The sequence below is a fragment of the Python bivittatus genome, unplaced genomic scaffold (genome assembly GCF_059951505.1).
Source record: "Python bivittatus isolate LINGU-HERP-01145 unplaced genomic scaffold, Pbiv_v1 ctg000560_np1212, whole genome shotgun sequence".
NCBI lineage: Eukaryota > Metazoa > Chordata > Lepidosauria > Squamata > Pythonidae > Python > Python bivittatus.
Window position 1 is genome coordinate 46,827 of NW_028277083.1, and position 12,012 is coordinate 58,838.

Below are 12,012 nucleotides of genomic sequence, written 5' to 3' on the forward strand. Positions count from 1 at the left end.
AGAATAAATTGGTGTGGGGGGGTTAGGATTAGGGTAACATTTATCAAAAGTAAACTATGCCAAACCAACCTGCTCTTTTGGAAGAGTTACCTGACCATGAGAATAAGACGGATACAGCGTATCTTGACTTCAGCAAAGCATTCAACAAAGTCTCCCACCATATTCTCATAGAGAATATGTTCTGGCCCCCTCTCAGGAACAGCATCCCCTGAGATACAGATGGTGCCCACTCTCCTGGGATCCCAGAAAGCCCTTAAGACTTGGCTCTGTTCTCAGACCTGGGCTTAATTGTGACTATGTATTGGTGGGGCTTCTGCAGGATTTTTTTGTATTGTTTATCGTTCTACCTACTTTAGTCCAGGCTGTCTGTTTATGTGGATTTTAACAGTTTTTGTTTTTTTGTTTCTTTTTTACTGTTTGTTTTGGACTTCGCAAGCCACCCAGAGATTTCTGGAGAGTTAGGGTTCTGGAGGCCATAACAAATGTAATAAATTAAATTAACTGTAGCAAAATGTGGGTTGGGTTATGCTACCATTAGATGGATACAGAGCTGGCTGAAAGTCATACCCAATGTATGGACAACATCCAGCTGGAAGTAAGTGAAATATACTACACTGCTCCATTTAAGACATGTGCTCTTCAACACATTCATAATTATCTGGATGAAGTATAAAAATATTATTTATCAAATTTGCAGATGACACAAAGTTGGTGGGGGGAAATAGGAATTATTTTGAAGCACAGTGTAAGACTCAAGAGGTCCTTGACAAGCTGGAACAATCGGCAGAAGCCAGCAAGATGAATTTCAACAAGAACTAAGGCAAAGTCCTACATTCAAAGGCTTGTGTGAAGAGGGGGACCATAAAGGATTTGGGTACCTTGGTGGTTCACAAGCTGAACATGAGCCTGCAGAAAAACCAATGCCACGCTACACTGTCTAAGAGACCCATGCTCAGAGAAATCCCTATTCTTTGTTCCATGCTGGTTACAGCACCCCTAGAGTACAGATAGTCCTCAGGTTATGTCAATTGGGACAGGAATTTCCATTGATAAGCAACACAGTTGTAAAGCATGACATCACATGACCACATCACTTAGCAATGGTAATTCTGGCAGTCCCAGTTGCCGTCATTAAGCGAAGACCTTATGTGACTGTGACTTCTGACTTCCCCCAGCTTCCTCGTTCGCTTTCACTTATTTTTTTCTATTTTATTTTTCAAATTTATACATGCTGCCCATCTCACTATACAAGCGAGTACAAGTTCGCTTGGGAGAAGCCGGCAGGGAACATCAGAAATTGTGATCAAGTGACCGCAGGGACCCTGCAATGGCCGGAACTTCAAGGACTCATCATAAATACCATTCATTCAGCACCGTCATAACTTTGAACAGTCACTGAACAAATGGACGTAACCCCAGGACTACCTGTACAACCTCAGTTCTGGGCACTGCATCTGAGGAAGGGCGTGAGAAAAGAGCATCGAGAGAAGAAGGGGCCTGGAAGCAAGCCTGTGGCTGCAACTGCCTATGCCAACTTGGGAACGACGGACCGAGGGGCTGCCAGCTAGAAGACGGGCCGCAGACAGGTGAGAAACCAAGCATCCAGCTAGGTGGAAGCAGATTCTGGTGGGACATCAGGGGAAAGGCCCGTTGAACGATGGGGGATCCGTGCGGGGCGGGAAGAGGAACCAGGTAATCTCGGAGCTTCTTTCCGTAACCAAACGTGCAACAGTTCTGCGGCGGAGACGGAGGTCGTGAGCATCGGTGGACCGCAACCCGCTCCAGAAAACGGAGCTGACGGAGGCCGTCGTGGGTGCGGGCGAGCAGACTCCAAGAGGGAAAAGCTCCTCGCACGCGCCCGGGTAACGGCTGCCTCCACGGCGCCCGGCTGGGCTCGCGGGAGTCGCCGGCGGGAGTCCGAGCGGCCTCGTGCGCTCGCTGCTTCGGCTACGCTCGTGCTTTTCCGCCGCCGCCGCGCCGCCGCCGACGGTGGCCGAAGCGGGAGGGACGCGCCGTGCGCAATGAGGCGAGCGCGCACGCCCGGCCCCGCCCCTTTGTCTGTGGAAAAGAGAAGAGAAAAAACTTTTTTTTTTAATTGAGGAATCAACAGCCGCCATCTTGTCGCGGAGCCGGAGCGCGTCGCGGGCGGGAGCCGGGCCGGGCCAGGGCGGGAGCTGGGCCGCGGGGCCGCCACCGCGGGGCCGCCGACGCCGCACGGACGGGCCCGTACGCGCCTCGGCCGCTCGGTCCCTCCAGGAGGCGCTGCCACCGCTGCGGGCCGCCGCCGCCGCCCGCTCGCTCGCTCCGGTCCAGCGGCGTAGGCTCTGCCGTGCTTGCTTCCCCTGGGGACGTTCGACCCCGCAGCCGCGTCCGGGCGGCGGGGGACAGGAGAACGGCGGCGGCGGCGGGCGGGCCGGCCGGCCGCTGTGACTGACTGCCCGCCCGCCCGCCTTACGGAGGGAGGGAGGGAGGGAGAGAAGGAGGGGGCGCGGGCGCCATCCGGGCACTGCGCGAGAGGGAGGGGCGCCGCCGCCGCGCCGCCCGCCTGAGGTCCTGCTGCTGCCCGCCTCGGCCGCCGACATGGGGGTCGCGCAGCGGCGGGGGCGGCCGGCGGTGAAGCGCTGAGGGGCGGAGGGCGGCGCAGCCTCTCGGGCAGCCCCGCCACGGCGGCGAGGAGGAGAACGACGCGGAGGAGGCGGCGGCGGCGGCGGAGGAAGCCGCGGCCGGCGGAGCGCGTAGCCGCGGGGGAGACCGAGAGCGAGACCGCACCGGCGGCGGGCGGCGGCGGCGGCGGCCATGGCGGAGAACTTGCTGGACGGGCCGCCCAACGCCAAGCGGGCCAAGCTCAGCTCACCCAGCTTCTCCGCCCCCGACACCACAGGTGAGCCGATCCTGCCAGCCCGGGAGAGCGGCGGAGCGCGGTCCGGGCGGCCTGTCAGGCGGGCGGGCGGGCCCTTGCGCCAGCCGAGCCGGGGCCGGCGGGGCAGCGGGTGCGCCGGGCTGCCTGGCGGCTGGGCTTTTGTTCCGCAGCCCGCGACGGGTAGCTCGGGGCGTGCGAAGCCGAGCGGCTCCTTGCAGGCTGCGTGTTGCCCGTCCCCGCAGGCCAGGCGGAGAAGCAGCTTCGAAATCTGTGCCGCAGTTGCGGGTCCTGAAACGTAGCCAGGAGGAGCTGGGGCGGGGGGATCGTCGCGGCTAACGGGGGCTTGGAAGGTGCGTGCCGCTCCACAAGGTCACTGTATGTTCTCGGAGCAGCTGCTCCTGGCGACTTGTTAAAGCCGAGTTCCCGGGACGTGCACACGGGCCGGGGAGAGGAGGCCTTTAGCGGTGGCTTCGGCACTTCACTTTTTCACTGGACGTTCAGCGTTCGGGAGCGTTTCACGGGTGCTGAGGCATGTCAGAATGCCCATCATCGCCCGAAACTTTGTTTACAAGTATCAAAACATTTCCACGACCTTCCGTTGTGAAATAAAAATGTGATTATCTTCTGGAAGTATTATGTTTTACTATTGTTGTTACTACTACTGTTGTTGTTGTTTAAATTTGTATGCCACCTGATTCCCAGTGACTCAGTTGTGTACCACTTTTACCTCTTAGATGTAGGGTCTGGTTATCAGAGGCCATCTACCAGGGAAGCTTGTGAAGTTGTAGTTGGAGAGTTCAAAAGCTTGTTTCTCTGATGCACAGTGGTAGAACTTGCTACATAAACTCAGAGAGTTCTGCTTAGCTGCAGTATGGCTTCAAAATTATTAGATATTTTAGCAACTTCATGTATTGTAAGTTATAGAAATGCAAGAAATCCCTGCTTTCAGAGGTCACCTTTTTTGACAGTGGCCCTACCTATAAAATGCCCTTCCAGAGAAGGTACCTGTCAGACTGCCCTCCCCTTTAAGCATGCTAAATTTTCGCCCTTTATTATTGTTTAAATTGTGTGATTTGTTTCTCATTTGCATTAATTCTGTGTAAATGACCCGTAATCTTGGATTAGAGATGATACAAATTTGAAATAAACATAATACATTGAAATATTGTATTAGCAGAATTATACTAAGTGTATGTCTAATTTTGAAAATACACAGTTCAATGTGTGTTACATATTTGTTTCAAACATTTGTCACCTCCAGATTTAGTTGACATTAATATATATATTCTTATATTTTAATGTTCTTCCCATCTGTGTAATGCAGCATGTATAACACTTAAATGCAGAGTGGTTCAGGCCAAAAGGTAAACGATTTGATTATCTGATTGTCAGTAAACTGCAGTTTGCTATTATGTTCAGACTGACTGCTGTGGTTTGTGTGAAGCCTAGAAGTTAAGTTTTCTGAATACATTACTAATTGTAATGTGGTACAATCTCAATAAACCATATGCAACAACTGTTGTGCTTCTGAAGCATCTCTTCCCCCATTCCACTGTCCACAGAAATAACCAGCATCCCTAAACCATGGTTATGCCCATATGTTTGACAGTTCAAACTCATCCTTGGGTTCTGAAAAGTACTAGCTGTGCTAGTGTTGATAGAATCTGAACCTGAATGGTTTTTACACTTTAAATAAAGTTAGCTTTGCTTTAGGGTTAGGGTTCTCACATAGGGTTTAGAGCTTAAGGGTTAGGGTTAGCTTAAGCAAATCTACATTTTTGTTATGGCAGCAAAACACTTTATTGCTGTTACAAATGTAGGAATCCAATGAGCTAGCTGGTCCTGCTTGCACCTCTGTGGATTTTATTATAATTTGAAATTTTCTAAACCATGGTAATACAGTTTACGTTCTTAGAATACTTTTCTGTTGGCAGATCTCTGAGTGTAAAAATAATTTTTTCTAAATGTATAAGTAATGATTATTTTTGCTTCTCAAAATATTTTGTATAGGAAAACAAATGGTAAAATAACATTTTTTGAATCAAGCATTTAATTCAGTGACATTCTTTTTTAATCTAATTTTTGCTTTATGCTGAAGTGTGTTTTTGAAAGAAGTATTAATATATGGCAGTTTTTTATTTTCTCTGACAGCTGCCTCCATCAGTATGATAGGTGGAAAAGCTGCGCTGCGTAGCACTTGTTTTGTGTTCCTAAGCTGTATTCAGAAGTGATTTAACTGGGTATGAATATTTTCTGTCTTATGCAAACCTCTGTTAACCTTGCAGATTTTGGAACTTTCTTTGATTTGGAAAATGATCTTCCTGATGAACTGATCCCTAATGGAGAGCTGACTCTTGTAAACAGCGGCGGAAACATTGTTCCAGATGCAGCTTCTAAACACAAACAACTTTCTGAACTTCTGAGGGGAGGCAGTGGCTCTTCTCTTAACCCAGGAATTGGGAATGTGAACTCCAGTAGCCCTGTCCAGCAAAACCTCAATAGCCAAGTCCAGGCACAACCAAACAGTGTGAATATTGGCAACTTGAATGTGATGGGCAAGAGTCCATTAAACCAGGCAGATGCTGGTGTTTCAAGCCTGGCCAAACAAGCAGCCAGCACATCTGGGCCCAACACCACAGCCACTCCAGGCCTGAATTCTCAAGCACAGAAACAAGTGGGGATGGTGACAAGCAGTCTGGCAACATCCCAGACAGGATCTGGGATATGTATGAACACTGGCTTCAACCAGGCTCATCCAGGTCTTCTCAACAGTAACTCTGGCCACACTTTAATGAATCAGAGCCAACAAGGACAAGGGCAGGTAATGAATGGTTCCCTTGGGACAGCTGGAAGAGGCCGAGGTGCCGGAATGCAGTATTCTATCCCCACCATACAGGGAAATGCAAGCAATGTGCTGGCAGAGACCTTGGCGCAGGTGTCTCCTCAAATAACAGGGCACACAGGCCAGGCAGGAGCCATGGCAAAAGTATGTGGGGGTCGCATAAACTGGGGAATTGTTTGCAGTTTTGTTCAAGTATTTTGTGAATGCTAAACTTAAAGGCATTTGCTTTTGCAGCTTTCATTTCAATAACTAATTTTCAAAAAAAATCAGAGTAAATGTAGTTTAGTTATCTAAGGTCTAAAGCAAAGGTGGCCAAACACCACACAGTAGTTTGGGAAAGTAGAGCAAGGGCTATAGAATAATGATTTGCCTTCTTTGGTCTTGTAAGGTTATTTGATTTTTTTTTCTTGTTATCTGTATTGTTTAAAATCACATTGGGCTATGGTTGGACTTATATTTGAAGTCCCTACGTGTGTTTTTTCAACCTCAGATTGGTAGAGAGCTGTCTGATTTTCACAGTTACATCACCAAAATTCAGCAGTGCAATCAGAGGGGGCTCTGGATATCTCCAAAGAAGTAGTGGGGCAGGATGTGGGGGGCAAATGCAGCCTTTCCCTAGTTTAGAATAGTTGGCAACTATTCTTTCAGACTGGTGCTTATTTTAAACTTGATTATGTGCTTCATTATATAAGTTTCCCCAATATGGTGTTTCCCGGAAATGTTGGATTATATATTCCTCCCATCAGTATGACTATTGACCAGGGTGCCTGAGAATAACGCCACAGATTGGCATTGGGATTGGGAAAACTGCTCTGTTTCAAAGCTGATGTTTTAATCTCTGCTGCAGTAAGTTTTTTAAAAGCCCCTAGAAACAGTTGTTTTGGGTTCTGGCTATGGTGACATTGTTGCCACTCATCACTCATGGTAACTGATCACCTTAATTTCTTGGAATGGAACAATTAATAATTTCTGGCATTGTTGTGTGGTGAATGTTTGGATTGGATTATTTGCTCTCTATTTATTTGTGACTTTTTTTTTGTTGTTCAACATCAGCTGCTTTATGAAATGATCCTAGAACTGTAGACTTAGAAGGGGCTAGTGAGGCCATGAACTCCTTACTCATTGCAGGATCCACATTAAAGCATCTCCAACAGATGGCTTCCTAGCCTTTGCTTAAACACATACGGTGGATAGTCAACACCTCTTTGGGTAATTGGTTCCACTGCTGAATTGCTGTTGCCGTTAGGACTTTTTTTCTGACGTTCAGTAGGAATCTGCCGTCCTATAATTTCCACATGTTATTCCATATCCTGCATTTTGGAATGATACAGTACAGACCATGATATTTTGTCTGACATCCTTTCAGGTATTTGAAGACTTCTATCCTATTCCTCCACCCATGTCTTTTCAAAGCTAGACACTTCTAGAATCTTCAGTAGGATTTAGTTTTTTTAATCCCTTGATCATCGTTATCTGAATTTGTGAGTAACTGTGGCGCCCATTTACTGGACACAATCCTTGATTGTTGAAAAGTTAGGTTTTCAACGATACAGAATAATATAGAAATATCATTTTTTGCCATTTGGAAATTATTCTCTTATTTATTTATTTATTTATTTATTTATTTATTTATTTAATTTACATGCCATCCATCTCCCCCAGACAGTGACTCTGGGTAGCTTACAATTAAAATCTGAAACAGTAAAAGCAACAAAAATATAAATATCCATATTAAAATCCCCAAGATCATGGGGAGAGCAGTATTGATCATCCTACCCGCCAATTCCAACAATGCGAGCCCACATCAGGCCCCCAGGCCATCTGGCATAGCTATGTTTTCACACTTTTTTGGAAGGCCAGGAGAGTGGGGGTGGCCCACACCTCAAGTGATAAGCTGTTCCACAGGGTGGGGGCCACGGCAGAAAAGGCCCTCTTCCTAGACCCCACCAATTGAAATTCCTTGACTGGTGGGGTCCGCAACATGCCCCTTCTGCTGGACCAAGTGGGGCGGGCAGATATAACAGAGGCGAGACAGCTCCTCAGATAACCTGGTCATTAACACCACCTAACATTGAATTTTCCTCTCTTGCAACCACGGTGCTTTGCTGATTCATAGTGAGCTGTAATAAGCTGGTATTCCAAGTTCTATTTCAGAAATACTATTGCCAAGCTAGGTATCCCCCATTCTGTGCTGGTGCATTTGATTTCTATTTCCTAAGTGAAGAACTGCATTTGTCTCTGTTGAATTGCATTCTGTTATTTTCAACCCATTTCTTTAACCAAACCCTAACCAATGTTGTGTCATCTGTAGATTGGTTAAGCATTCCTCCTTCATCAAATTTGCTAATAAACATTTTGAATAATACAGAGCCTAGGAGTGAACCCTGTGATACCATACTCAGTTCTTCTCAATTTCAGTTTAATGAAGAACTGTTTATGAACAATCTGTGAGTATGATTTTGAGCCATATGTATCTCCATTTAATTGTCATGCTCATCCGTGAAATAGTTGGCTGATCAGAAGTAATGATTAGGAGTACTGAAATCAGGATATATTATGTTTACGGTATTTCTACAGTCTACTAAATCTGATTTTAACAATGAAATAAGGATACTTGGGCAAGATTTGTTTTTCACAAATCTATGTTGACTTTGGGTAATTGCTGTATTGTCTTCAAAATGCTTACTGATGCTACCAGTGTCAAGACAGGCAATTAAGTTGAATGTATAGGAGCTTGATAGTCTAGGTAGCTGACTGGCTAGGATTTTGCAGATTCTGCCAGAATATTCCACTGAAAGACATAGCAATCCCACCAAGAAATTCTGAGGATCATGTCATTACAGCTGAGAGACGAAGGGCATTCAGAGGTGTGCATCCAGGAGGGTCTAGAGGGGCAAATTACTTTGACTGCAGAGGACCTAGGAAAAGTAATATAGTATCATTTTAACACCATTGTCATCAAATTATTGGAGATAAGATTATGAAATACAAAAAACAGAATGCTTTATTGCAGAAAGGTCTGTTTCAAACACATGATTAATGCATAAGTCTGTTCAAATGAACACATGGCCAAGGAATAAATATAAAACTAAAAGTATGATATATCATTCATTGCTTATGATGAACAATTGAGAGATTAGTGAAGCAAAGAAGCATAATTAGAGGTTTTGAATAAGGGACAGAACTTTTTTTTTTTTTGGGGTAGTATCAGGAATGGATCTTGAGGGAAATGGACATGGAAAAAAAGAACTGAAAGAAACTAGAGTAAGTAGAATGATTGCCAGAAGATAAATTACAAGTCTTGTATAAATAAGTGTTAGATGATAGTTTAATCTCCCAACAGAAAGAACAGAAAATTAATGTAAGGAAATTAGATGCATAAGCTTCTTGGAATAGAGTAAACGTAATTATTGTTAGAGAGTGCCGAAAAAACTGGAATTATGCTACTGGGAATGTGTGAAATGATGAAGTAAAAGAAGCTGTGGATAAGAAAAATGCATATGAGAGAATGATTGCTGGAAAAAATGAGGATGAGAGAAAGATATTGTATAATGTGTATATATAGAAGAAGTAGTTGCAAAACATGATCAAAGAGAAAAAGGGATAGTTAAAATTAAAAGGGGTAGAAAAAATGCAGAATGATTTTGATGGAAATAAACAGTTGTTTTGGAAGTGTGTGAGGAGGAGCGTCCATCAGAGAGTGGAATTAAAAATAAGAGTGATGAAATTATTTGGGATGAAGCTGAAGTGAAGGAATGCCAGAAAGGGTATTTTAGAGATTTGTGTGGGAATGACAGTAAAAACTGGAATTGTCACAAATGCTGTTATTGTTACAACCATATGGCCAGCAGTCAGAAAGAATTAAACAGGTAAAAATGAAGTTGCATAAAACTAGCAAGAAAGAAAATTAATATACATTTTCCAGGAGAGGTAGAAGTGTAGAATTGGGCAACCTGGGAAGATATATCCAAACAATCATTAGACAGGAGGGACAAATGGAAAGATGCTCTTGATCAGAAAATTTATTCAAGATAGGATCAGTAACAGTTATTCAGGATCCTCTGTAGAGAGAGCAATGAAAAAACATATGGCTCAAGGACTCCACTGCATCTCCACAAAGACACATACATTGAAGGAAAATATTTTTGTAATGCCCCAGTAAGACTGGCAAGGCAGTGCATCCTGAAGGCTACAAATGTTAGTGCCCCAAAAAAAATAACAAAAAGGAAGTCATAAATGCTGTGCGAATGTTGAAAAAAAGTAACACTGCCGATATAGATGGTTTAACTAGAGAAATGTTAAAATGTGTTGTGATTTGCTTATAAATTGCTGTGTGACTTGTTTAATGTGGGTGTGAAGGTGGCATTAGTGCCTGATGATTGGAAGAATGATATTGTTATTCTCTTATACAAAGAGAACGATAGTAAGAGATGGGAGAGGAATACAGTGAATTGAAGAAAAGTGGCATGATTTTTTTTGTCTCCTGTTATACTGAAGGTAGTTCTGGAAAGTAGTATATGCTGAATCATTGGATATGACCAATGTCTCTGAAGAAATTTTAGAGTTAACGAAGAGGTAGTGGAACGGTAGAGTGGGGCGAACAATCTTTTGTTGGCCATGGACTGTGCTTAATATTTTATGTGTACATGGGCTGTAGTAGATGGGTTAACAATGCAAATCCAGGCTCAGGATTTTCAAGGCGGGGGGAGTCTTAGGTTTTACAATGTTAAGACTTTTATGCCACTAGTTTTCAACAGCTGCATTCGGAGGTGGATCCAGAAGCTGCAAAAAAGGAATTTCGGATCTGTATCAAGCTCTGAGGCCTCAAGATGCTCAGTGCTAGACTGGATGAAGCTGTGATCTAGCTCTATAGAAGTCATCTTCTCAGGTTCACTGTTTTCTTTGAACAAAAAATAGATGTACGATATCAAAGATCTAAGTTGAATGTTGCTACTGATGAAAGAGTCTTTAAGCACATCAGCAGTTCTTTGAATAAATCAGCTTGTGCAGTACAAATAAAATATTCCATATTATAACTTAGTTGTGGAAGGAACTGAAGACAAGTGCCCCTTGACAGCTTAAAAGAGATTAGATAAAATGTATTAAGCTCAGTGAGAGACCATCATGATATTATGTAGATATAGAATCATAAAGTATGAAAGTATCTCAGAGGTCATTTGGTTTGGCCCCCTGTTCAGTGCAGGGTAGGCTAAGCATTTCAGACAGATTACTATCCAGCCTTTGTTTGAAGACCTCCAGTGAAGAGAAATGTACCACTTCACAAGGTGATCTCTTCTACTCTTTGAAAGCTCTTATCAGGAACTTCCTCCTAATATCTAACTTGAATCTACTTCCCTATGTTTTCAATCCATTGGTTCTGGTCCTTCCCTCTGGGGTGACAGAGAATAAGTTCACTCCCTCCTCTATATGACAAGCCTTTCGTTTTCTGAAGACTGTTATCATATCTTTTTCGGTCTTCTGTTCCGCAGGCTACATAAATTCAGTTAATTCAACCATTTCTCATAGGACTTTTTTTTCCACTTCTCTCACCAGCTTGGTGATATTCCTCTGCCATTTTAGTCTTCAGGGCTCAACACTGAATGCAGGATTCTAAATATGACTTGGCAGAGTAGGATAGATTAGAATAGAGTATTTTAACTTCAGCAATTCGAGTATAAATGTGGCTGCTGTTCTACAGTTTTTACTTACCTCTCTCTCATATATATGTGTGTAGGCTTAAAAAAAATAGGGGAAGATCATTTTTAATTTTTCTGCAATCTCCTTATCCACAGGATATTAACTATTTGTGTTTACAAACCCAATCTTCACTTTTCATACCTATATACATGCATATTTAGCCATGTTAATCTCTTTTGCAGTAATAAAGTTATGCAGAATGTAGAAAAAGAGTAAAAATAGTAATTAAGGGCATAAAAAAAGAAAAGGAAATAATAGCTAAAACTAGTTAACCATAGTTTCTGAATCAACGAATAGTGTTTTTCCTGCATTCATACACTTCTCAATGTGCTGAAGAACAAAAATGTGGTATGCACACCCCCTGCCTGACAAAGCCATAGTGCACTTCCCAGTTTTACTTGTTACCATATCCTCTACCTTTTGATTAGTATTCTGCCAAGCACCTTCCTAGGCACACTTAAATTGATCCCCCTGTAGTTTTTGCATTCAGCTGGGCACAGAGAGAACTGCTCCTGTCTGTGCTCCTGCACTCTGAAGATGCCGGTCACACGTGCTGACAAAACGTTAGGAAACAAAACTTCAAGAACACGGCCACACAGCCCGGAAGACCCAC

The 12,012-nt window shown here is 44.0% G+C and overlaps 1 protein-coding gene across 4 annotated transcripts in view; it reads left to right on the plus strand.

Annotated features, from left to right (window-relative positions):
* The first annotated feature begins 2,083 nt into the window (after positions 1 to 2,083).
* CREBBP (CREB binding lysine acetyltransferase) overlaps positions 2,084 to 12,012 on the plus strand; it is a 51,817-nt gene continuing 41,888 nt past the window's right edge. For 2 of the 4 annotated variants that reach the window (XM_088147776.1, XM_088147777.1), the window contains exons 1-2: positions 2,084 to 2,881; positions 5,146 to 5,846. In XM_088147776.1, coding sequence (XP_088003902.1) covers positions 2,797 to 2,881; positions 5,146 to 5,846 — 786 coding nt within the window. In that variant the 5' untranslated portion in view covers positions 2,084 to 2,796. Of the gene's footprint in view, positions 2,882 to 5,145; positions 5,847 to 5,870; positions 10,591 to 12,012 lie in introns of those variants that run through there. The other 2 variants (XM_088147778.1, XM_088147780.1) reach the window with 2 other exon arrangements.